The 23851-nt window shown below is 40.8% G+C and overlaps 1 protein-coding gene across 1 annotated transcript; it reads left to right on the top strand.

The window, feature by feature from the left end:
- Positions 1 to 3235: 3235 nt before the first annotated feature.
- On the top strand, positions 3236 to 23347 carry epc2 (enhancer of polycomb homolog 2 (Drosophila)). The gene is made up of 14 exons (XM_072686558.1): positions 3236 to 3644; positions 10202 to 10361; positions 10569 to 10714; positions 11659 to 11865; positions 13414 to 13562; positions 14301 to 14430; positions 14900 to 15112; positions 16454 to 16537; positions 16798 to 16937; positions 17813 to 18150; positions 20281 to 20417; positions 20628 to 20766; positions 21884 to 22157; positions 22273 to 23347. Exons 1-14 carry the CDS (start codon positions 3492 to 3494, stop codon positions 22343 to 22345), a joined length of 2343 nt encoding a protein of 780 aa, XP_072542659.1. The 5' UTR covers positions 3236 to 3491; the 3' UTR covers positions 22346 to 23347.
- Positions 23348 to 23851: the final 504 nt, after the last annotated feature.

The raw sequence follows: 23851 nt of genomic DNA, 5'->3' as shown, positions 1-23851 counted from the left end.
AATCAACATCATTTTATTTCATTCATTAGTTAACTCATGAATAAATAAATATCGTTTAAATAAGAAATGTTAGATGTATGCAGAATTATGTTTTTGTATTTCTTGATTTCAAAAATGACAATTACATCTCGAGGCCGATAAACAGATCAGTTCGGTACAGTACTTATTCTTAATTAATAACTTCCTGTTTCCAAATTCTGTGAAAAAACAACATCTAGCCTAATATGAATGAGAAAAGTGATTCCAAACTTTTGAACAGTAGTGTTGTGTTGTAATGTGACTCACGGTAAATAAGCCAGATTTGGGCAAATTGATAATTTTCATCAGGATACTAAACATTCTAGAAATAAATATTATGTAGCAAGGAAATATTAATATAATTAATTTTTTATGTACATTTTTCAATTTTTTCTTATTTGTAGTGTTTATTTAAGTGTTTATTTACAGTGTTTATTTTATAGTTTATTTATAGTGTTTACTTACAGAGTGTTTATTTATAGTGTTTTTTACAGTGTTTATTTATAGTGTTTACTTAGTGTTTATTTATAGTGTGTTTATTTATAGTTTATTTATAGTGTTTTTTTACAGTGTTTATTTTATAGTTTATTTATAGTGTTTACTTACAGAGTGTTTATTTATAGTGTTTTTTTACAGTGTTTATTTTATAGTTTATTTATAGTGTTTACTTACAGAGTGTTTATTTATAGTGTGTTTTTTTACAGAGTGTTTATTTTATAGTTTATTTATAGTGTGTTTACTTACAGAGTGTTTATTTATAGTGTTTTTTTACAGTGTTTATTTTATAGTTTATTTATAGTGTTTACTTACAGAGTGTTTATTTATAGTGTGTTTTTTTACAGTGTTTATTTTATAGTTTATTTATAGTGTGTTTACTTACAGAGTGTTTATTTATAGTGTGTTTTTTTACAGAGTGTTTATTTTATAGTTTATTTATAGTGTTTACTTACAGAGTGTTTATTTATAGTGTTTTTTTACAGTGTTTATTTTATAGTTTATTTATAGTGTGTTTACTTACAGAGTGTTTATTTATAGTGTGTTTTTTTACAGTGTTTATTTTATAGTTTATTTATAGTGTTTACTTACAGAGTGTTTATTTATAGTGTTTTTTTACAGTGTTTATTTTATAGTTTATTTATAGTGTGTTTACTTACAGAGTGTTTATTTATAGTTTATTTATAGTGTGTTTACTTACAGAGTGTTTATTTATAGTGTTTTTTTACAGTGTTTATTTTATAGTTTATTTATAGTGTGTTTACTTACAGAGTGTTTATTTATAGTTTATTTATAGTGTGTTTACTTACAGAGTGTTTATTTATAGTTTATTTATAGTGTGTTTACTTAGTGTTTATTTATAGTGTGTTTACTTAGAGTGTTTATTTATAGTGTTTTTTACAGTGTTTATTTTATAGTTTATTTATAGTGTGTTTACTTACAGAGTGTTTATTTATAGTTTATTTATAGTGTGTTTACTTAGTGTTTATTTATAGTGTGTTTACTTACAGAGTGTTTATTTATAGTGTTTTTTTACAGTGTTTATTTTATAGTTTATTTATAATGTGTTTACTTACAGAGTGTTTATAGTTTATTTATAGTGTGTTTACTTACAGAGTGTTTATAGTTTATTTATAGTGTGTTTACTTACAGAGTGTTTATTTATAGTTTATTTATAGTGTGTTTACAGTGTTTATTTTATAGTTTATTTATAGTGTGTTTACTTACAGAGTGTTTATTTATAGTGTGTTTTTTTACAGTGTTTATTTTATAGTCTATTTATAGTGTTTACTTACAGAGTGTTTATTTATAGTGTTTTTTTACAGTGTTTATTTTATAGTTTATTTATAGTGTGTTTACTTACAGAGTGTTTATTTATAGTTTATTTATAGTGTGTTTACTTACAGAGTGTTTATTTATAGTGTTTTTTTTACAGTGTTTATTTTATAGTTTATTTATAGTGTGTTTACTTACAGAGTGTTTATTTATAGTGTTTTTTTAGTGTTTATTTTATAGTTTATTTATAGTGTGTTTACTTACAGTGTTTATTTATAGTTTATTTATAGTGTGTTTACTTAGAGTGTTTATTTATAGTGTTTTTTTTACAGTGTTTATTTTATAGTTTATTTATAGTGTGTTTACTTACAGAGTGTTTATTTATAGTGTTTTTTTACAGTGTTTATTTTATAGTTTATTTATAGTGTGTTTACTTACAGAGTGTTTATTTATAGTTTATTTATAGTGTTTACTTACAGAGTGTTTATTTATAGTGTTTTTTTACAGTGTTTATTTTATAGTTTATTTATAGTGTGTTTACTTACAGAGTGTTTATTTATAGTTTATTTATAGTGTGTTTACTTACAGAGTGTTTATTTATAGTTTATTTATAGTGTGTTTACTTACAGAGTGTTTATTTATAGTTTATTTATAGTGTGTTTACTTACAGAGTGTTTATTTATAGTGTTTTTTTACAGTGTTTATTTTATAGTTTATTTATAGTGTGTTTACTTACAGAGTGTTTATTTATAGTGTTTTTTTACAGTGTTTATTTTATAGTTTATTTATAGTGTGTTTACTTACAGAGTGTTTATTTATAGTGTTTTTTTACAGTGTTTATTTATAGTTTATTTATAGTGTGTTTACTTACAGAGTGTTTATTTATAGTGTTTTTTTACAGTGTTTATTTTATAGTTTATTTATAGTGTGTTTACTTACAGAGTGTTTATTTATAGTTTATTTATAGTGTGTTTACTTACAGAGTGTTTATTTATAGTTTATTTATAGTGTGTTTACTTACAGAGTGTTTATTTATAGTTTATTTATAGTGTGTTTACTTACAGAGTGTTTATTTATAGTTTATTTATAGTGTGTTTACTTACAGAGTGTTTATTTATAGTTTATTTATAGTGTGTTTACTTACAGAGTGTTTATTTATAGAGTTTATTCTTTCACGGATGGTAAAGTATATTCAGTAAGTATTTATGATTATAGATTATAGAGGCTCATTTTACAGCTTCAGTGGCTGGTGTGATCTTACACACACAGGCTTCTCCGGAGCGGCTGTAAAGTCGCGCGGCGCGTTTCGAGGCCTGAAGCCTGTTTCTCGCGCGCCGTTTCTGGCGTTTCGTAACGGCGTTTTCGTTTTCGTGCGCGCGCCTGCGCGCGTGCGCGTATAGCTGCGCGCGCACCCGCCGCGTGCTCGCGCTCTGCTGCTCTCCGTCTCGCGCTGCCTGCCGGGATCGCGTTCATGTCCGCCATGTTCTCTGTGGCTCCGAGCGCGGAGCGCCCGAGAAACGCGGCGCCGGATAGGCACTGACCCGCTCCAGAAATGGCCTCGGCCGCCGGGCTTCGACTGCGAAGGAGTCGATGAGCTGGACAGCGGCGAGAAAAGAAGTCGGCCGAGCGAGTATTAGCCGCGCCGCGGCCCGTTTTCGTCGCGTTTCCTCGGCGTCGTGCTGTTTGGGTGAAAACACACCGTCATGAGTAAACTCTCCTTCCGAGCCCGGGCGCTAGACGCCGCCAAACCTCTCCCAATTTACCGCAACGGAGACATCCCCGACCTCAATGACTGCGTCTCCATCAACCGGGCGGTCCCGCAGATGCCGACCGGCATGGAGAAGGAGGAGGAATCGGTAGGTTCGCGCTTTAAAACGCCTTTATTTCTCCTCTGCTCGGAGGGCTTCAGGTGGACGGCAGGCTCTTGGTATTCACCAACGGTGCTTACGCGGCGCGAGGAGCGTACGCTCCGTTCGCTACGCCAGGTGCGTAGAGGGAAGATGGCGAGGGCGGCGTTTTTTTTGTTTACGCAAGCGAGCTGTGCGCAGACTGCGTACGCGCGCCATGTCTTCGCGGTGCTTTGTCTAGCTCTGTGGCGTAAGTCCGGTCGTGAATGGCGTAGCTGCGTCACGGCGTAGCTGATCGCTCCGGCGCTTTTTGAAAAGCGGAGCCGCTTCGAAGGCAGGCTAGGCTAGGCTAGGCTAGGCTAGGCTAGGCTAGGCTAACGTGTGCACAACAAAGTTATAGCCACAGTAATTATAGCGAGGTGGCTGCTTAGACGTGGGTGTTTTGATTTAGACCCCTTCACTGTTAATCCACCTCATTTTCGTCCATATTGCTGAAGTTTATCAAGCGCGTGTCACATGAGTTCGCTGTACCGCAGCTTGCTAGCGTTAGTTAGCTTAGTTGCTAGCTAGCTAGCTGTGCTTCGCGGAGAGGCCTGGGTCCTTATTACACCGTTCAGCTGGTTTCTGCGGATAGAGAAGCTTAGGAAACCAAGTTATTTAAGTTATTGTTTTATATTCTCGCTGTAAAACGGCCGGGGTGGGTAGCTAGCCAGCGCTAACCTGCTGAATGTAGCTAGCCAGCTAGCTGTAGCTGAGCGACCCAGCAGTGCTGATGGATTATGGCGGGTTGTGAAGCTGCAGTTTTCAGCACGAATTGACTGTTTTTCACTAAGCTTAACATCTAGCAACTCTTCAGTTAGCTGCTCATAACATTATCTGCAGAGTATTGACCTGTTTAACCCTCTTTTACCCTTCAACAGTGTTTACCCCGCTTTTGAGCCTCAGGCAGCGACCTTAAAGGGCTCATATGGGAAAACCAGGCCCCCCATATTTATCTATGTTTCACTGTCAGAAGATCTGTCACCATCACCATACTCTGTCTACATATGGGATCTGTCACTATTTTACATGTCCGCCTACTCCTACGCCTTTACAGTTTCGCAGCAAGCAGCAGTACGTGAGAAGTCTGCTGTGAGAAACTGGCACCAGTCGGTCAGCACACTAGTGTGTGTGTTATCGTGATTAGACCACAGGTCTTAAAGCGCCGATTTGTGATTTTTAGACTGAAAAACTGACTAAAGAGTTTCCTCACATCTGTGATGAGAGAAAACCTCTTCTGCATGTGAGCACTGAGGGATCGTTATACAGCTCTGTTCTCCACGGCATGTGTTTTGAAGATCGGACCATGTTCTGATGAAAGTCGTCTGCCTTCGTGGCTGTTATTATTAAGGTAATCGCCATGCTGTAGGTTTGTCGATGCTTCTCAAGAGAGAGAGAGAGAGATGAGAACCGATCACGTTGTGAGATCGGAACTAACTTCTGTATGTTTACGTCTATAGCGCTTATCTGATGCCAGTCTTGACGTTGATATTACACAGGTAGGTGAGTGAAGCGCTAGGAGCCTTGTCCTAGGCCTCCCGACACCTCGTTGACAGGCGTCCTGGGTGATCTGATCCGGAGTGTCCGGCCCAAAGTACAGGCGTGAACGGGCCATCAGTGCGTCTCGAGGAAGCATTGCAATCCAATCTCTCTAACCCGTTTCACAGGTGGGCAGAGATGCATGCGACCACGTTTAACAAAGCGCCTCGATGCGTCCCTGACAGCAAAGCAAAGCACCGCCCGTATCAGTCGTGTCTCCTAATAACCGTGAGACCACATCGTCCACATGAGTTAACTGGACGTGCTACAGTAGTGAGCTCACAAGCGAAACATTGCTAGCCATTTGAGTGGAGCAGTCCAATCACAAGCTGTCAACGGGAGGCACATGAGGCACATTTATACTAGGTGTGAGGGGCCTTATTGGTGGAGTGTGTGTGGTGTAGTTATCTGGCTGTGGAATCAAACCATAGTCTGCCATGGGGAAGGTGGTGGTGTTATCCACTATACCACACCAACCTTGATGAAGTTATTTAAAGAGCAGAATAGGCGTTCTTTAAGAGGTGGTGCATGTATATGTGTGTGTGTGTATGTATGTATGTGTATATCTATATATATATATATATATATATATATATATATATATATATATATATATATATATATGTCATGACAGTTGTGGGAAGAGTCTGCAGCAGCTTTGTCAAGGTTACCTGTCAGAGTTTGGGTCCTGTGCTGCTCAGAGCTTGTGGGCGAAATGTGAAGGAAATGAAACTGAGTTTCAGTGGCGCCAATTTTCCACAAGTCTAATCTGAGGCAGTGCCAGCAGTTGCCTGTGAAGATTTCTTGATTTGCTGTTGTCCGCTCCCACCTTTCAAAGCGGTGTAGTTTTTACAGGGAACCGTGGAACGATCATGCTTTTTATAGATACAAAAATATGGCCGTGACCATGGACGGCTGTCAGACGTCCCGAATAGCTCAGGATGATTAGATCTGAATAAGAAGCGACGGATGTGAAGCTTTGAGCTTTTTGTCGTTTGTTGTTGGTCACGTTTGTCTGGATTCCTAATTCAGCTGGTTTTGGTTCTTTTTGAAGTCTCTTGAAGTCCTGAAAAATATTACGTTTCTACACATAAACCAATCAGCCATAACATTAGATGAACATGACGGGTGAAGTGAACAACATTGATCATCTGGTTCCAGTGGCATCTGTCGAGGGGTGGGTCTACATATTAGGCCACGAGTGAACGGTCAGTTCGTGAAGGTGGTGGAGGTGTTGCAAGCAGGAAAAATAGGCAAGCGCAAGAATCTGAGCCACTTTAACAAGAACCAAATTGTGATCCCTAGACAACTGGGTCAGAACATCTCATCCAAAACATCAGGCAGGTCCTACCAAAAGGGCTCTATAAGAAGGGGCCAACAGTGAACTGTTAGACTCATGGGCACTCATAGCTTACAGATGCAATCCATGTAGGCCCCACCTCACAGCTTACAGGACTTAAAGGATCCATTAGGCTGCTGATTAGGCCCACAGGGTACCTTCAGAGGTCTGGTGGCTTCAATGCCTTCAATGCCTTCGCAGTCAGACCATTCACAGTTAAGCTGTTTAACGTTATGGCTGATGGATGTAGCTCGATTAACCCCTAGTGCCATCTAAATACCAGGCGGCATTGCTCTGATAGAATCCACGGCTGAAAACACAGACAATACCAGTGATATCAATCATATCAGCACTGAAACGCACCTTTGGGAGAGTTCAAGTCAAAGAAGCAATCGCAGGGAAGCTGGACCATCGACTGTATGTATGATCTGTACACCGCTCAGCTGTATCACCACCTGCCTAATATTGAGTAGTCCCGCCACAGCAGGTCTGCGCCTTCGAGGCATGGACTCCACAAGACATCTGAAGGTGTCCTGAGGTATCAGGCACAAAGACACTTTAAAATATGAGCAGCAGATCCTTGGTAAGTCCTGTAAGCTGTGAGGTGAGGCCTCCATGGATCGCATCTGTGAGCCTTAGGTTGCCCCTGACTCTGTACTGACCACTGCATACAGGGAACCCCCCCACATGACCTGCCTGATGTTTGGGAGACGTTCTGACCCGGTTGTCTGGAACATCACAGTTTGGCTCTTGTCAAAGTGTCTCGGATTTAGTGGTTGGTGTGGCGCAACAGATGACACCACTTCCTGCCAGCGAGCTACCAACCATGTGGGAGACTGGGGTTCGATTCCTGGTCTGAGTGACTGTGCTGCACTACACCAATAAAGAGTCCTTGGGCAAGACTCCTAACACTACATTGGCCCTCCTCTGTAATACGACGAACCTTGTAAGTTGGTCTGGATAAGAGCCTCAGCTAAATGCCATGAGTGTAAATTTTCATATCAGAACACCCCCAGAAACCCCTCTGTCCACCTTTGTACAGCCCAATATAATGCCAATAAGCTGTTGAGCTTGCAAACTATGAGCCACCAGTAACTAAATAATGTCATATTCTGTTGTTTTGCTATACAGTAAATATTACGCTTATTTTACTCAACTAAAAATTGACACAACTAATAAAATACTGATTGTAATTCAGTTTGGGAGCAGTTTTGGTGGCTACGTCATTTCGGTATGTAGTGAAGGCATGTATGAGAACTTGGACCCACATGGTAATTGCTGTGCTTGCTGGGAAAAGAAGGTGGCAATGTGTGAAATCTTGCATCACGTTTCGTCAGCTCTACTTTATAGCAGCTCTGTCCGTGCGCTTGTCTGCTCATGGCGTTTGTTGCTACAGTGTCTCGATGTTAGTTAATTGGCTATTATTATTTATGAATTTGAAAAGCTCATTTATGACTGGTTTAATATTAATAACCTGCTCATTTCTGTTTGTATGTGGGGAAAAAAAGAAACAAAACAATAATTTAGGTTTAGCCTGAGCAGCGCTTTGCATCTCTGTTTCTGAGCATGTTCTCAAAAGCACGCTTACAAACATTAATTAGGTTTTGTGATTAACTGTGATCAAGCACTTGTTACCACAGTCCAACATTTTGCAAAGTCCTGCAGACTGAAATGAAGTATTGATGTAAATGGACTGAAATTAGATGTGAGAATACTGTATGAAAGCTTAAAGCTGACGTACTGACCCCGTTTACCCCTGGTCACTTCATATCTGGATTGTAACTAGGGCTGGGTGATGGTAAAAATACTATCACAATACTTAATATAAAATTTTTTAACATCTGCTGCTCTTAATCTAATTAACCCAGTCTAATTACACTGTTAGTAATGAAAGCTGCAGCTGATCAGTGTTTATTAAGCACTAACAGTCTCCCTCATATGCTTAGAAAAGAATATTGTGTATCATAACAAAATTTATCACGAAAACATAAAATGCCAGCAGATCGCCCCGCTCTGATTGTAACCCAATCGTATCCTGAAATCTGACTGCTGAATGGAGCAGAATATGCAGATTTGCAATTATAACTAGTGCTTGGGTTGTACTGGGAGGGGTTTTGGTTGGGGAATGGGTCTTGGAGAGACCTGCGAGATGTGTTTGCACTGATATAACATGTGGCTCAAACGTGTCTCAGATCGGACCGCCTCCTGAAGTGGTTTGAGTGATCGGATTCGTATCTGGTTTGAAGGAGTCTCGGCTGGGTTTACACTTGCAGTTTTTTGTGGCTTGGCCTTATCCAGACTTTCAGGACGCATGAAGTGACCAGCTGTAAACTGGTTCAGTGTGTAAATTGCAAGTAGCTTCAGCATTTAGGATCGGACAAGGATCATCTTCCATATTTAAGATGATTCATCCAACCTACAGTGCCTCCATAGTGCAGCAACCTCTCAGCTGATAAGTGTTGATAAGTGTTCCACGTTGGTGATTTGTTGAGCAACCTGTGGAAAATGTGTGCTCTGAGGGGAGGGGAGGTGATAAGGACCCATTGCATGAACTTATCAACTAAACCGGTTCTAAATTATTATTATTATTATTCTTATTATTTCTTATTTCTTTATATATTTAAAAAAATAATAATAATAATAAATAAATAAATAAATAAATAAATAAATAAATATATTAAAAAAAAATAATAATATATATATATATATATATATATATATATATATATATATATATATATATATCAGATGTTTTAAAATGATGGGGCACTCTGAATATTTTTTTTAATAATAATAATAATAATTTAGAACAGGTTTGGTTGATAAGTGCATGGCACATGTCCTTATTACCTCCCCTCACAGCACAGCACACATGAATCAGTAATCATAAAAAAACACTCATATATATATATATATATATATATAATATATTAATATTATCTTAATTTTAACTTTCCATTTATCTTCAAATCTTTGTTCGTCTAGACCGGTTAACACACACAATTTGTTTGTCTAATTTATAATTACTGTTGTAATATTAATGTCAAAATTATTAATAAATGCAAGTGTGCACTTTTAGTTTACTTTTATATATAAAAAGAAAAACAGAGCTAACACTTCACTATAGGCCCCCTTCAGATTATACATGGCTTCAGATGAATCTCACTCGAACATGGGTATGTGCATGTTAAGCAAGTCTCTTGGAGCTTCCTCAAAGCAAACTGAGAGATTGAACAATTACAAATGAAGGGAAAAGTGGAATGACTGGGAGAAAATTCCTGTAAATGACGGATGTAGCCAGTTGCCAATAATGTGACGTATTTAATTCTCACCAGTGACGGGAACTTAACAGCTCTGTTCATCGTATTGCGTCACACTGACCCAAATTCCTATAAACAAAGTCTTAGCCGGGATACTCTAGGAATTTTCACCCTACAATGTCCGTAATTTCCCTCTTCTTTCCTTGAAAGCTTCCGTTTTGCAAACGTGTGCGGTTCAGGTTATGGGTTCTATTCCCACGCAAATTGCTCCTCAATCAAAAGCAAAACGTCAGCGCTGTGGTTATACTGTAACGTTTACCATATCAGCTCTGTCCTGCCTTATGTCTAGACTTCAACATATAACACCTCCTCGCTTGTTCCCCTCACAGGAGCACCATCTCCAGAGGGCCATCTGTGCCCAGCAAGTATTCAGGGAGAAGAAGGAGAGCATGGTCATCCCTGTGCCCGAGGCAGAGGGCAACATCAACTATTATGACCGGCTGTACAAGGGAGAGTTCCGCCAGCCCAAACAGCTCATACACATCCAGCGTGAGTCTCTTTCTCCCTCTCTCTTAAAAAGGGCTTTTGAGTAGGCCAGCTCACAGAACAGATGCTTTATGTGGACAAAAGTATTGGGACACCTGCTAATTCATTGCCTCTTTGGCAATCAAGAGGATTAAGACGGTTTGTTCTGCATTTGTTGGACTAACTGTCTCTACTGTCCAGAACTGATGCTGACCTTTCTGCCTCTCTTAGCATTCGGCCTGGACTATGAGCAGCCGGACTACGACATGGACTCGGAGGACGAGACTCTCCTCAACCGGCTCAACCGCAAGATGGAGCTCAAACCTCTGCAGTTTGAGATCATGGTTGACAGACTGGAGAAGGCCAGTGCTAACCAGGTAATAAAACGGGCGGTTAGCGGCGATATTACGGTTTGTGTATATAATTTCATGCGTAGTTACGTTCTGAACGGTCTCACTTAAAAATTCATAACAAGCTGCCATCCAGCAAGAGGTGCTGTTACATGCATAAACTGGCACATGGATTGGGCAAGATAGACTACACGCTCTACAGATCTGCAGACTACTCAGCTGTTAAGAGAAGGATCTGTTGGCTAAATGGCTCATCTTCTCTTTATTGGCTTGTTTGCTTTTGGTATTATTTTTATGAGTTCCTCACTCTTCTGAGCTGTCCACATTTTATTGTTGTATCTTTTGGGATGACGGTAGGTCCTGTTAGAAGACATGTCTGTGTGCACTTGTCCCCTCTGGTTGTTTCACCCCTTTCGATACTGAAATGTATTGCTATTGCAGTTTATAGTCCAGACCAGTTGGGTTTGCAGTGTGTTTGCAGTGCATTGCCAGGGCATCATTGTTCACATTTGGGTTTTCATGATTACAAGAATTCAGTTTTGAGACCAAGTGTTCAGAATTTAATTAATTAATTTATTTATATTTTAATAAATATATATCTTTAAATGCAGTGTATAGCTGTTAGCTTATTAAAATGTGAAGTCAGTTTTTAAGTATGGACTTTTCCATACTTTTGTACAGCTCTAATTTGGGTGTGCTCCACCTAAAGTTAACATATGGGCCAAGAAACTTGTGCACTGTAGGTGTAAAATTTTCTAGCAACAGCCGTGTTTGCCTAAGGAAACATGTATGGTTATGGGAAACGTAAGGAAATGTGTATTCTTCCATAATTCTTGTTTTAAAGCTAAAAGTAAAATAGCTAATTTTCTAAACCCGTAACCAAGTACAGTATCCACCGAATGTCTTTTAATACCTGCCATCAATATCTATGCAGATATCTTTTACGCTTAACCAATCGCTCTGCTTTGTAGCTGGTTACACTGCCAGAGGCCAAGCTGCTGCTGAACGAGGATGACTACCTGCTCAAGTCGGTGTACGACTACTGGGTAAGGAAGAGGAAGAACTGCCGAGGCCCTTCGCTCATCCCGCAGGTCAAGCAGGAGAAACGAGATGGTTCTACCAACAACGACGCCTACGTGGCCTTCCGCCGCCGCACAGAGAAGATGCAGACCCGGAAGGTACCGTGACACGTTCCACAGTCATCTTCTCAAAGTTGGCTTGATTTAGGCAGTGTGTGCCGTGCTGTGTGTTGCTGTAGTGTTTTTCGAATGATCTGTGGTCGTTCCTCAGTCAGCTCACTGCATGTCACTGTAACTGTAAGAGAGCTGAGAACCGGGTCAGTCTGAACACACTGATTTTTGACTGATCCCTACAGTTAAACTCAGTTCCCTAGAGTTTATCATTCTGTTGATTTAAGAATAGCTTCACTTTTGCATCACATGCTTAAGGACAGATGTTTCCATTGGGTTCGTCAGAATAGGGCCTCCTGTCAGGTTCAGGTTCTGAGTTTTTAAAGAACGTTTGGGAACAACTAGCTTTTTAAAAAAAATGCTTGTAGTGACAGGTTCATCCAGGTGCCCAGTGTATTGTTAACAGTATAAATTAATTCATTGTATAATTGTTACATCTTTTATGATAATTACATTACCCGACTAAATATTTCCTCATCATGACTTATTTATAGATTTGTTTCCAATTTTGTAACTTCTGTTTCTAACTTACTAGCAGAGACTCCCTCTGTTGCACCATGCTATTAGTACTGGGAGAGCAAAAGCTAGTATGTGCTTCACAAGAAGTGCCACGATGTTTTTGCGAACTGCTGTTAAAGCAGCGATATGTATGTGCGATTTGGTAGTCCTTGCTGCTGAGCTCCCCCTACTGAAAGGATAATAATAAAGGAGAATAATATTACTGGATTTTACAGAAAAGTGACCTAAACCAAAAAAAACACAGCCTGAAATAAAGATAGACTATTCTACCCGAATACTTCATGAATATAAAGCTGCTATTTTAAGGTACAAATGCTACATTATGTTGCTTTAACACCCCAACATATGACATCCAAACACGATTGATGAAGAACAATGACTGCCAGATCTGTTATTAGCTAACAAACACCCACACTGGTTAGCGTGGTGCTAAGAAATACAAAGAAAGATTATGAATGTCCATTTTAATATGCCTGAATCAGACGTCTCTAGTATTAAGTGTGGGATGCAGATTTGGGAAGCAGTCTTTGCGTATCGTGGTGAGCGGCCCATGAGGGAAAATTCTTCCCTAGTGCTACATTTGTGTAAATAAACTTTTTCCCAAAAGGGATTTTTCAGTGCAGATTTTTAACTGTGTTTCTGCAGTCGGCAAACCGTCCATCTGCTAAAGTTAAACAGAGAAAGGTTTTATTGAACTTTATTAAATCTTGCTTCTGCTATAGCAGTTTAGATCTTGCTATTCCACTCCCCAAAACACTTCAGAGCTAAAAGGCACAAGAGGTCCTTGAAAAGTTTGTTGAGATTTTCAGCAGTTTAATCCACCTTCAGGTCAGAGGAGTTTCCGTATTAATGAGTATTAGAAAATACCCTTTTTAAAATGTTAAAGCTGATGCAGAGTTTTTTTAGCTTTGGGGGGGGGGAAGAGGTAAAGAATACAAGCTGGCCCCAGGCTTGGGCCAGTGTACATACTGTACTGCTTCTGGAGGCCAACCTGGGTTCTTCCCCTCTCTTCTGCAGAACCGCAAGAATGACGAGGCCTCGTATGAGAAGATGCTGAAGCTGAGACGAGAGTTCAGCCGCACCGTCACCATCCTAGAGATGATCAAAAAGAGGGAGAAGAGCAAGAGGGAGCTGCTGCACCTCACACTGGAGGTGGTGGAGAAGAGGTACACACACACACACACACACACACACACACACACACACACACAAAGTCCCTCACTAAAACATGCTGCTACTTTTCTGTTGAAATGTAGGGTTCTGATGTGCTCACAGACAGTTGAGCTCAGTTTTATATAAGTGGAGAGATGTCCCGCAGCACATTTGGGGGAATGATGGCCAAAGTCGTCGTCTCAGAGCAAACCAGAAGATGTTTATAGCTCTTAGCGTTCTCCTGCAAGTGTCTTGAGATGTCCAAAGAGAGATGGGAGAACTATGTAGTGGGTGCCCTCAACGCTAGCTGCTATAAGCGTCTTGTTGCATTCTAGAAGATGCTCACCTTGGCCATCATTACTCTAAATGTGATTTAGGAGAGGGTGAACCACTCAGAGAGCAGAGCTAATTTTCTCTCAACTCTGAGTAATGAAATGGCTCAGCCATTTAATGTGATACCATGAAGGCACAGGTCGTGAGTTGCAATCCCAAGCCATGCCGCTTTGCCATGATTGCTCCTGGTGGGTGGATTGGCCGGCACCAGAGCCTGTTAGCTGGTGCGGTGGAGCTGGGGACCTGATGCGTTTCTCGGAGTGTGACTGCTGCCCAGCGATGCCACAACGGCAGCAATACATTTATTTAAAGCTGTGCATTGAGATTTGATTGATTTATTTTTTGTTGTTATTTGTATGCAGTAGAAAAAGTGGAATCTTCTGTCTTTTTACTCTTTTCCTTACTGGTTTCCTGTGCAGGTACCAAATGAGTGACTTCTCCGGAGAGGTTCTGAATGAAGTCTCTGTGCCTCTGGCAGAAAAGACAGTCCATCCCGCTCCTATATGTCTTCCCAATGGGAACAGGCATAAAACGGAAAACAAAATTAAGGTAAAGTCTCATTTCTGTCTTCCTGAGATTTGCATTTGACAGTGAAAATTGTTGACCCTCTTTCCTCTTTTGGTAAATGTAGAGAAAATGGGAAGCAACCTTTGTCATCTATTGAATAACCAATTTAATTAGTTCAATTAAGCATCCAAGTTATTATGTGATTATTAGATTCACTTTGATTCATTAATAAATGTAGCTTCATACTTACTCTGCATTATAAGGTGCTGTAGGTTTGGCCCAAATTTGTTTGTTAGAATAAACACTTGCTGTGGTATAGATACTCTAAGTTAGACCTCACTAAACCTCACTGGCCCATATCTACCTGGTTTGGTTCTGTATAAGAGTCATCGCTGTTAGATAGCGATGAGTTGAATGTCACGTGGTCTCTCCATGCGTTTTGTGATCAGTGACATTTTGCAGTTTTCTTGTCCAAGCTGAATATGATGCTCATTTCCCATCCTCCCCACAGTCTCACAAGTCCGTGCCCAAGCACCACCCGCACAACGTCACAGTCAAGGCTGAGCCTCATTTCGACTTCATCCGGCCGCACAAGAAGTACACGCGGAAGCCTAAACTGGACCCTCTGCGTCCACCGAGCCGACCAGAACGCCCGCACACTGTCAACAATGCAGACATCAAACAGTACGACTTCCACAGCTCCGGAGAAGAGGACTACCCGCTGGTAAGTCCTCCTACTAACTTCGTACAGCCGTCTGTGAGTCGGTGCGTCAGGACTACGAGTCCTGTTGGGCCGAACTACACTTAAACCCGGTCCGTCTTTCTGATGGCACAGCGGTATCTCCACTGCTTCGTTGGCCACGATAGTCCCACAGGGCCTTAAAAAGTCATTTGTCTGATTGCAGTGCTGTCAGTGGTCACTTTTTCACCTTAAAGTACTGATTTTACTGACTGTTGATAACTTTAAAGTACCTAAAGTTTATCCTGCCTTAAAGTCTGGTCTTTAAACCAGGAAATCTCCCTGTACAGACCATAGCTGCACTGCTGTAGAATGCAGTAGGCTGTGACTCTGCTGACAACAGAGTAGTAGATGTACAATGTCCCTATTTTGTTGTTGTGATCTACTCTGATCTACTGAGTGTATCGTGAGCTTTTAGCCAGTACTTAAACACTGACCAACTTCATGTTTCTTTAAAAAGAGCACATTGAGAGCTGTTTAGCTGTTTAACAAATGGTCATACGAGGTGTTTTTAGCAGCAGTTTTTAAAATCTGCCACTACTAGTGCACTTTCGGTTGTGGGAATTTCTAAGTATCATGATATTTTTGCCATATCACCTCCATGCACGTGCTACAACAGATTTAACACAGCAGCTTCAGAATCATGTTGATGCTCCACCGACTGTAATAGAATAAATTGACTGCCATCCAGGCTGAAACCCTGCTACTGCACCATGGAGCTTTGGTGGGGCAGCATTACGAGACCTCTCTCCAGAACTGTGTCTAACCCTGCATAACCAGAGTCCTATTAATGTGCAATCCTGTACTATTACCCTGCTGCCTCAGCCCACATGCTTCTGTATCTCTCAGCTTGTCAACAAATGCATGTGTGCAGCTGTCCATGAGGGGGCACCTGAAGCTTAATTTGTATTTATGGCAGTGGAGTAAAAATGAATTGCACTTTCCCTATTGTAGGGAGGGGCCCAGGAGCAAAAATGACCAATTCTCACTTAAAGCCGCTTTAAGATGTTGAATATCTGTTGCTCCTAGATTTTAGGATACCGGCTGATTTTCTTTGTTTGTTGAAAATGACATGCTTGTGCACACGTTGAATAAATTAGGGTTACTGTGGCAACCAAATGTTAAACTAGCACACAGCTGTATCTTCTGTATGCCTGCTGACACCCTGCTTTGATCTGTTGCCTGCTATGATTTAAAGGGGTTTAAAATGATTGGTTAAGCTTAAAAACTAATGATACACTTTTATAATGAGGCTGTTAATTAGCATCATTACTTCTGTGATGGTTAAAAAAACTATATTAACTCCTATTCCCTGTGATCTCCCAGTCTCCGGCCTCCGAGCCAGATGAGGAGAACGACCCTGACGGAGCCTTCGTTTTTAGGCGGAGAGCCGGCTGCAGTTACCTTTCTGTAAGTATTCCCACTTTATTGGAATGCCAAGACGGCTCGGGTGTCTGTAGTTTGCTTGTTTAGTTTTGCTGTTGCGCTCCGGGTCCAGTGTAGCTAAAGGAAAACATTGGAAGCGTTTAAGAGGAGTACAGGCAAATTCCAGGCCTTTGTGTTGTGGTTGTTCTGAATGTTGTCCATGTATTTGTTATTGTTAAAAAATGTGCTAAAATATGCTACATATGTATGTGTCTCTGTATGTCTGTCTGTCTGTATGTATGTAGCCTCTTACTGAGCAGAGTGGTGGTTCTCCGCCGGTCCTGGCTGGCCTCGATGCCATGTGGCAGCGGAATGCTCTCACGGCTCTCTCCGTTCCCCGGCGCTGTGTAGGGGTGGCCCGCAGAAGGCTTGGCCGTGGCGGCAGGTAGCCACATACCTTTCTCCCGTTATATACCATTATCCACTGCACAGTATTTACGCTGTATTAGTCAACAGAGCTGGTCAGTCAAAACTGAGCTCTCAGATGTAAAGTTCAGAGTCTCCTAGTTGTTGTGAAAGCAGCAAAGCGCACTCACTTTTTAGCTGTTCAGTTGGATCAGGTGTGTTGGAGCAGGGAAGAGCCCAGCCTATGCAGAACTAGGGTACTCGCATTACGACATCACTTTTTGATTTAATAGCAAATTAGTTGTTTTAATACAGTATTTTAAAATGAATGGTTAGAACAGTGTATTGAAATTTAAAACCGCTACAAATGTGCTTCCAGGTCTTTTCAGTAGATCTCCAAGAGCGTTTTCACACCCAGGACTAATTCTAGGCTCGTTTAAGGGAGGGGCTCATTATCACTGCTTTCACACAGAATAATTTCATATGAATCGTGGATTGATTGTCAAAGTTTGAACTTCACTTTTCTAAATGCGCCTTTGTGGAAAATAGTAAGACCTAGGTTCAGCAAGCAAAAAAAAAAGCTGGAAAAAAAAGCTCTTGAAAACGCCCTTAGTTTCTGTCTTGTGGGTTTTTTTTATTTAATGTTAGATTTGACACTTTTGTGAATCTGAAGTTTATTCTGTATGTTGTCAATTTCATGATGGAAAGACCAATAGAAATGCACCCAAATTGCTATTGATAACGTTTAGTGCAAGTCAAAGTAAAAATATATTTTTTAATTTATTTATTTATTTATTTATGCTCTGTAAGGTTTGTTTTTTGTTTTATCCTGGTCATTTTGCACAAGCAAAATCTTTTGTATGTATAATCTTTTGTGTTCGTTGACCACCTCTTTTCCGCTTTACAACGCTCTAGGGTGTTGCTGGACCGACCTTCCTCAGATTTGGACCGAGCCCTCAGGCACCTGGATCCCGACACGTTTTACCCCTCTGTCACCCCCAGCGCCACCCTCCCCCTCCCCACGGACTCGCACATGGACACACATACAAACACACACTGCCCCACCTCATTCAGAACAAATCCCCAGCGCTCTCTGGCTCAGCTCCTCAGCGACATCCAGGCCTGTAGGTGGCGATACTTCCAGCCACGACCTCTTCACCAGAATCAGCGGGAAGAAACCGGGAAAAACGCCCTTCAGGACGATGACAAGAAAGGAATGACCGTGACGAGTAGCTCCAGAAACACCGTTTTAGGTGGGGTACAGAGCTCAGGCAGTATGACTGGCTTTCCAGCACTTGTGCAACTAACGTGCTGTTAAGGTGCTGTTGTTGTACGTTGTTCGTTTAATAGAATGGTAGAAGTTTCCACTTCTCAGATGTGGTTGATGAGCCGAGGCACATTTGGTTCAGCCATGAAGGTGCCTTCATTAAAAACTGACTGGTTTTAAAGCTTGAGGGAAAACTGTGGAGTCTGTTGTGAGGATTAACCAGTCTTTTCTTTTCCAGTGCCATTATTGAAATCTTGAGTGTTGACCCAATCCAGTGTTTTTATTAAAAGCCTACTGCGCTGTTTTTAATTGAAGCACTTCGTTCAAGATGAGTATCTAAAAGTAGGCCCTTTTATTTAAACAGTCTACGAACCACTCAGCTAAAATCGCATCACAGTGGGAGTGGGAGCCGTTTTAGGATAAAATTTGCTGGATGAGATTAGATTCTTTTTATTTTACATTCATTTTTTTATGTACACTTATATAAAATCCCTCCCAATATTCCTTTCTGCGTTTTGACCAGATAACAGATGCCTTGCTGTATTTTATCACTAAATATAAAGTAGGCTTTATATTTCCTTTTATTCTCCTTTTAGTCTAGCCACACCTTTCAGTTTCTCAAACCTAAATTGTCATGATTCCCCTCAGTTTCAGTAAATGGTATGAATTTCCATATTCCAAAAGTATCAAGTTTTAACCGGTATACTTCAATATAGAGCTCTGAGTGGATCAGCAGTCTAATGCACCGCCGTCGTGGCCTTGTGCTCGCAAGCTCGAATCCCAGCCACGCCGCTTTACCATCAGCGGCCAGAGTCTTGGCCGTGTTCTCTCTGGGTGGATCGATGGTGCTCTCTGCCCTAATCACTCTTTAGCGATGTTGGCCGGCACAGGTGTCCGTTAGCTGGTGTGGTATAGCTGTCAGCAGCAGTTCAGTGCAGGCTTTGGCTGGCTTTGTGTGTTTCTTCCGGTACAAGTGTAAAGGTCTTATCCTCCTATTCTCTTTGCTAATGCTAAGGGGAGTTATGAAGTGGTTGGTTAATTCTCAGTACCAAATTAGGAGAAATGCTGGGGAAGGGCAACTAAACAGCCAAGTGTAAACACGCCTAGAATGCACTGTGATTGGATTACAATTGAATCACTCGCCACAGACCACACCCTGTGGTGGTGAGACTCCACCTTTTCAACTCTAAATGGTTCAGTTTCACCTTGATGAAAAACCATCGGTTAGAAGAATTTGCTTCATGGGGAAAAGTGAAATCGGATCTCGCTGGGAGTGTGTTTTAGTGAAGTGTAAACGGAACCTGGCTGAAGTAGATCCAGGTACTATCCAGGTATGAAACGCATGCTTATGCCTGGTGTAAACAGGCTCCAAGACTGGAGTTGTATGTTAGTAACGTTGCTCATTATACAGTGTTCCCCTCAAACCAGCTCTGAAATCCATCACGTTCCCTTCATGTCCTCTCTCCTGTGAGTCGGTTGCCGCTTGTGTACGCACCAGTTCACTGCAGGCTTACATAAGTGTTCCTTCACAGCAGAATTACAGAGCAGGGATGGTTTTAGCATGAGGCCAGCGTGGCCTCTGCTTCCCCTGAAACCTTCAGCTTCCAGCAGAACTGGGGAGTGACTTCACAGTCTGTCCTTCGAGGAAAGTGTGGGAGGGAGTCAGATTGGATTGCAGCTGTGTACGTTTCCGTGTCGGAGCCCATAAAGAGAAACTGCCTGAACCAAGTTCAGCTTGGGTTCTAGACCCTCGTTGTAGTTACTGCATTTCTGATGTTTATTGCAGGAGTACACATCAGAACTTGTGTAAAGTTCTGCCACACCTACAAAGCAGAGGTTTTCTAATAGAAGCCTCTTTTGCACCATCAAGTGGCGGAAAATGATATTGCCTTTTTTAGTGGAGTATGAATATAACATCAAACAAAGCATTTTCAATTTTACAAAATAAATATTTCACAGAAAAATATTTAGGTTATGTTTAATTAAAACGAGCCATATTATAATATTAGAGCTCTGGATCTTTTTGTATATAAATAATTGAATTTGTCTGAATATTATAAATGTACCCTTTGTGAGACGCTCAGTCCTCATCGTTTTAAATCCTCCCTCTCCATAGGTGGGATTACAGAAGAACAATTTCAAACCCACCAGCAGCAGCTGGCCCAGATGCAGCAGCAGCAGCTGGCCCAGTCCCAGCAGCAAGGCCTTCAGCAGAGCTCGGCTCTGCCCGAACACCCACACACTCATGCGTCTGTAAGTTTTGCACCACTCTGTACACTGTGTACTGTTGCTGTGTGTTCTTTTAGTTTTTGTTTTTTTGTTTTGCCCCCCCCCCCTGCAGTTTCTGCCCACTAGAGGGCCTCAGTGTGTGATGTAATGTGATTTTGGGAGGAAAAGCTGCTGTACTGATGTGAGATGAGCTCAGCTTGTAGTTGAGACTAATCTGATTTGTCTGTCTTGTAGAACGCTGCATCCTTGGACACCCTGTCTAAGACCCTAGACTCGGCCAGCGCCCAGTTTGCAGCCTCTGCCGTGGTCAGCGCCTCCAACAAAGATGGCAAGACCCACAGCACTGCTGTCAACGGCGTCCTTCCAAATTCAGGCAAGCCCTGTGCTCTTTCACCTGAGGGGAGGGTACAGTAGTACATCCCTTATACTACTCCATTTGAATACCAGTCATTTATTATTGGCACTGTAATTCACTATCATCCAAAGTCCAGTCAGGGTCTGATCTCACTACTATGTAAGGTTAATGACATTTGATAAATCTATTTATGTAAATATTGTGTTTAGCATTCTGAACCATTAGGAATCTTACTGGAACATCAGGCTGACCCATCAGACAGGTGAAGATTACAGGTTTTCCTTATTGCCAGGAAATATAAATGTGTATCATTTACCCCAACATAGTCTGCTTTCTTCTAGTAAAAATTTTTATTGGGATGGATGATGGTTTTAAAACATCACCAGGTGCATTTGTGTGTTTGTATTTCTTCAGTATTTAATTTTCAGTGTTTAGAGGAGCAGTATAAACCGTTAAGTATATCATATTTAGAATGATGGTCTTCAGATATTCTGATGTGATTTTGGATGCTTGTCCAAAGCAAAACAGAAGACAGTGTTTGGAAATACCTTAAATCTAAAAGTTGTCATAATGGCAACATTTATGGTGCTATGGGAAGCTGTGGCACATTTGTGTAGTTTGAAAGTCACCTAAAAGTCGTCTGAATTAAATCATTTGATTTAATTTAGTTCTTTAAAAGTAGTTTTATCATTGGATTGTTTGAATACTGTTAAATTAAAATGTGCTTAAGCAGCAAATTTTTAAAAAGAATTGACACGAGATGAAGGGATTTTTTAAAAAGGTACATATACATCAGCACAAACCATCCGAATGGCACAGCACTCGCTCCAGGATATTAAAACTTTATATAAAAACGGACTTTGCTTTGACCTAAACAGTCTAACATGTTTAAGAAGCTCATATTGTTGATTTATGGAGATTAATTTATGGAGTCTGAGTTTTGTTATTTTGCTGGCACAGGTGATGTATAGTTCAGCATGAAAACCACTGCTCTACTTTAAATGTCCATCCACTGAAAGTCCCTTTAGCTTAGCTCCAAAGAACCTGTCTGTGGCCCTTATTTTGAAGTGTGTTTACAGCAGGTTTACAGTAAACTTGTCAATTCTAATAGTTGTGTTGTGCTTTTTCCCACCAGGAAGCTCCAGGCAGAACAAGTTTAGCTCTTCCGGCTCCTCTTCGGCCCGCCCGTCGGGCACCTCCTCCAAACCCCTGCTGGCCGTGCCCCAGTCGCTGCCACATGGTCACGGACCCCTCAGCAGCGTGAGTGCTGTGTCGCCCGCCCACACACACCACAACAGCGCCCGGCCCTGCGCCCCCTCGCCCCCCGCCTTAAAGCTGGCCACCGTCGCCAGCAGCCTGGACCGTGTGCCCAAAGTCACCCCTGCCAGCGCCATCGACAGCATCGGCAGGTAGGAGCACAGCTCTATACACCTATACATACACGTTCACAGTGAGATTGGGAATGATTGGAGCACCCAGCTCTGGTTCATATTCAGTGAGCTGCTGTGTTTGGTTGCATTTCAGGGATAAACACGAACCAGAGAGGCTGGCTCTTAACGGAATAGCAGAGACCACTGTTGCCATGGAGGTGACATAGCCTTCCCTTCCCGAAACCAACCAGAACGGACGCTGAAGCGGTGTAGGAGCCAACACACGGACCTTTAGTGCATAGCGGCATATCAAAAATATTAAGAGTAAATTTGTGAATATTACATGTACATTTTGTAAAATTGGGAATTATCACTACCTTGTAAAATAGTATATTTGTATCATTAGTGTCATTTGTTACTTGAATTCTAGATATTTTGTCATCATGCTTTTGCACTTGAAAAAACAGCCAGTGGAGCGTAAAGGAAAAAAAAAGTGCATCAGTAAATGCAGGGGTCGTGTGCATGAGTACAGATCCTACATTACTCGTTTTAACTATTTATTTTGCCATGTTTACATTTTTGTATCTCGTACAAATAAATCGGATTTTGTGAGAAAATGTGGATATCGGCATAGCTAGCATACTATGTGTGTTTTTTTGTTTTTGATTATTATTTTTTTCTGGATTTCAAGAAAAAATCTAATTTGATTTGGTTTCAAATTTCATTTTTTAATTTGGACAATTTGCTGTCTTTTGACATCATCTGTGCATTTTGCAGGAGATGTTTTAACTTTTTTTTTTTCATTATTTTCTATAAAACAAAAAACAAATTTCTTTTTTTCTTTTTTTTTTGTATTGCAAAAAGTCCCAGTACTTCAGAATGTATTTATTTCAACTGAAGATGGTCAGATCTTCTAAAGTTGTAGTTTTGATACCACTGACTTGGTGACACAGGCAAGTGTGCACCACGCTGACCTGCACAGAAGCCTTAGCTGGATCCTGTTCAGTTACAAGCCACAAAAAAAAGAAGAAAAAAAAAATTCCCTTCAGAAAATGGGTCCAAGTGGTCAAAAGGCTCAGCGGGTGAAGCAGCTGTAGTGCGTCCGCAGAGTGGTCAGTATCAGGCGTACGCTCTGTGGTCTTCAGTACTACCAACCGTCTTGCTGTGAATGGTGAAATTTATACGTTATAAATTTATCAATCGTCTATACCAATAAATGTCCCTTTTTATGTCTACTTGCCTTTTTTAACCTGAAGAGGTGAATCGGTTAATTGAGTACAAGCCTACATGGTGTGTGCCAGTAGTAGGGCAAAATAACCTGACCTCCACCACCTGGCCAAAAGTATGTGGTCACCTGAATATTACATCAAGTGCTTGTTGGATTCATTTCAAAGCAGTTCTTTAGCTTCTGAGAAGGTTTTTAGACTCATTCAGCTTCTAAGAAAATCCGTAATACCTGGATCAAAGTAGATGTTCCAAATAATCTAGAACCGTGGTTCTCAAATCACTCTTATTGGAACCCTAAAACACAGTCCACGTGAAGCGAAAACCTGCACTTGCTGAGGAACCCCTGAGAACTTCTCTAGCATGTCTTTGCCTGCTGTAGTGTTCAGATTAACTCCATGAAAGAGGTCCAGAACCTGCAGCTTGGCTGCATCCGCCAAACCCGGATTCATCCATCATCCACCCTGAAAAGCAAGTGACTCGTCCCTCTAAAACACTCGTCTCCACCT

Source organism: Salminus brasiliensis, chromosome 8 (genome assembly GCF_030463535.1).
Source record: "Salminus brasiliensis chromosome 8, fSalBra1.hap2, whole genome shotgun sequence".
In the NCBI taxonomy this organism is placed as follows: Eukaryota; Metazoa; Chordata; class Actinopteri; order Characiformes; family Bryconidae; genus Salminus; species Salminus brasiliensis.
Note: the sequence above shows the minus strand (reverse complement) of the source record. Positions and strands in the feature narration are given on the sequence as shown.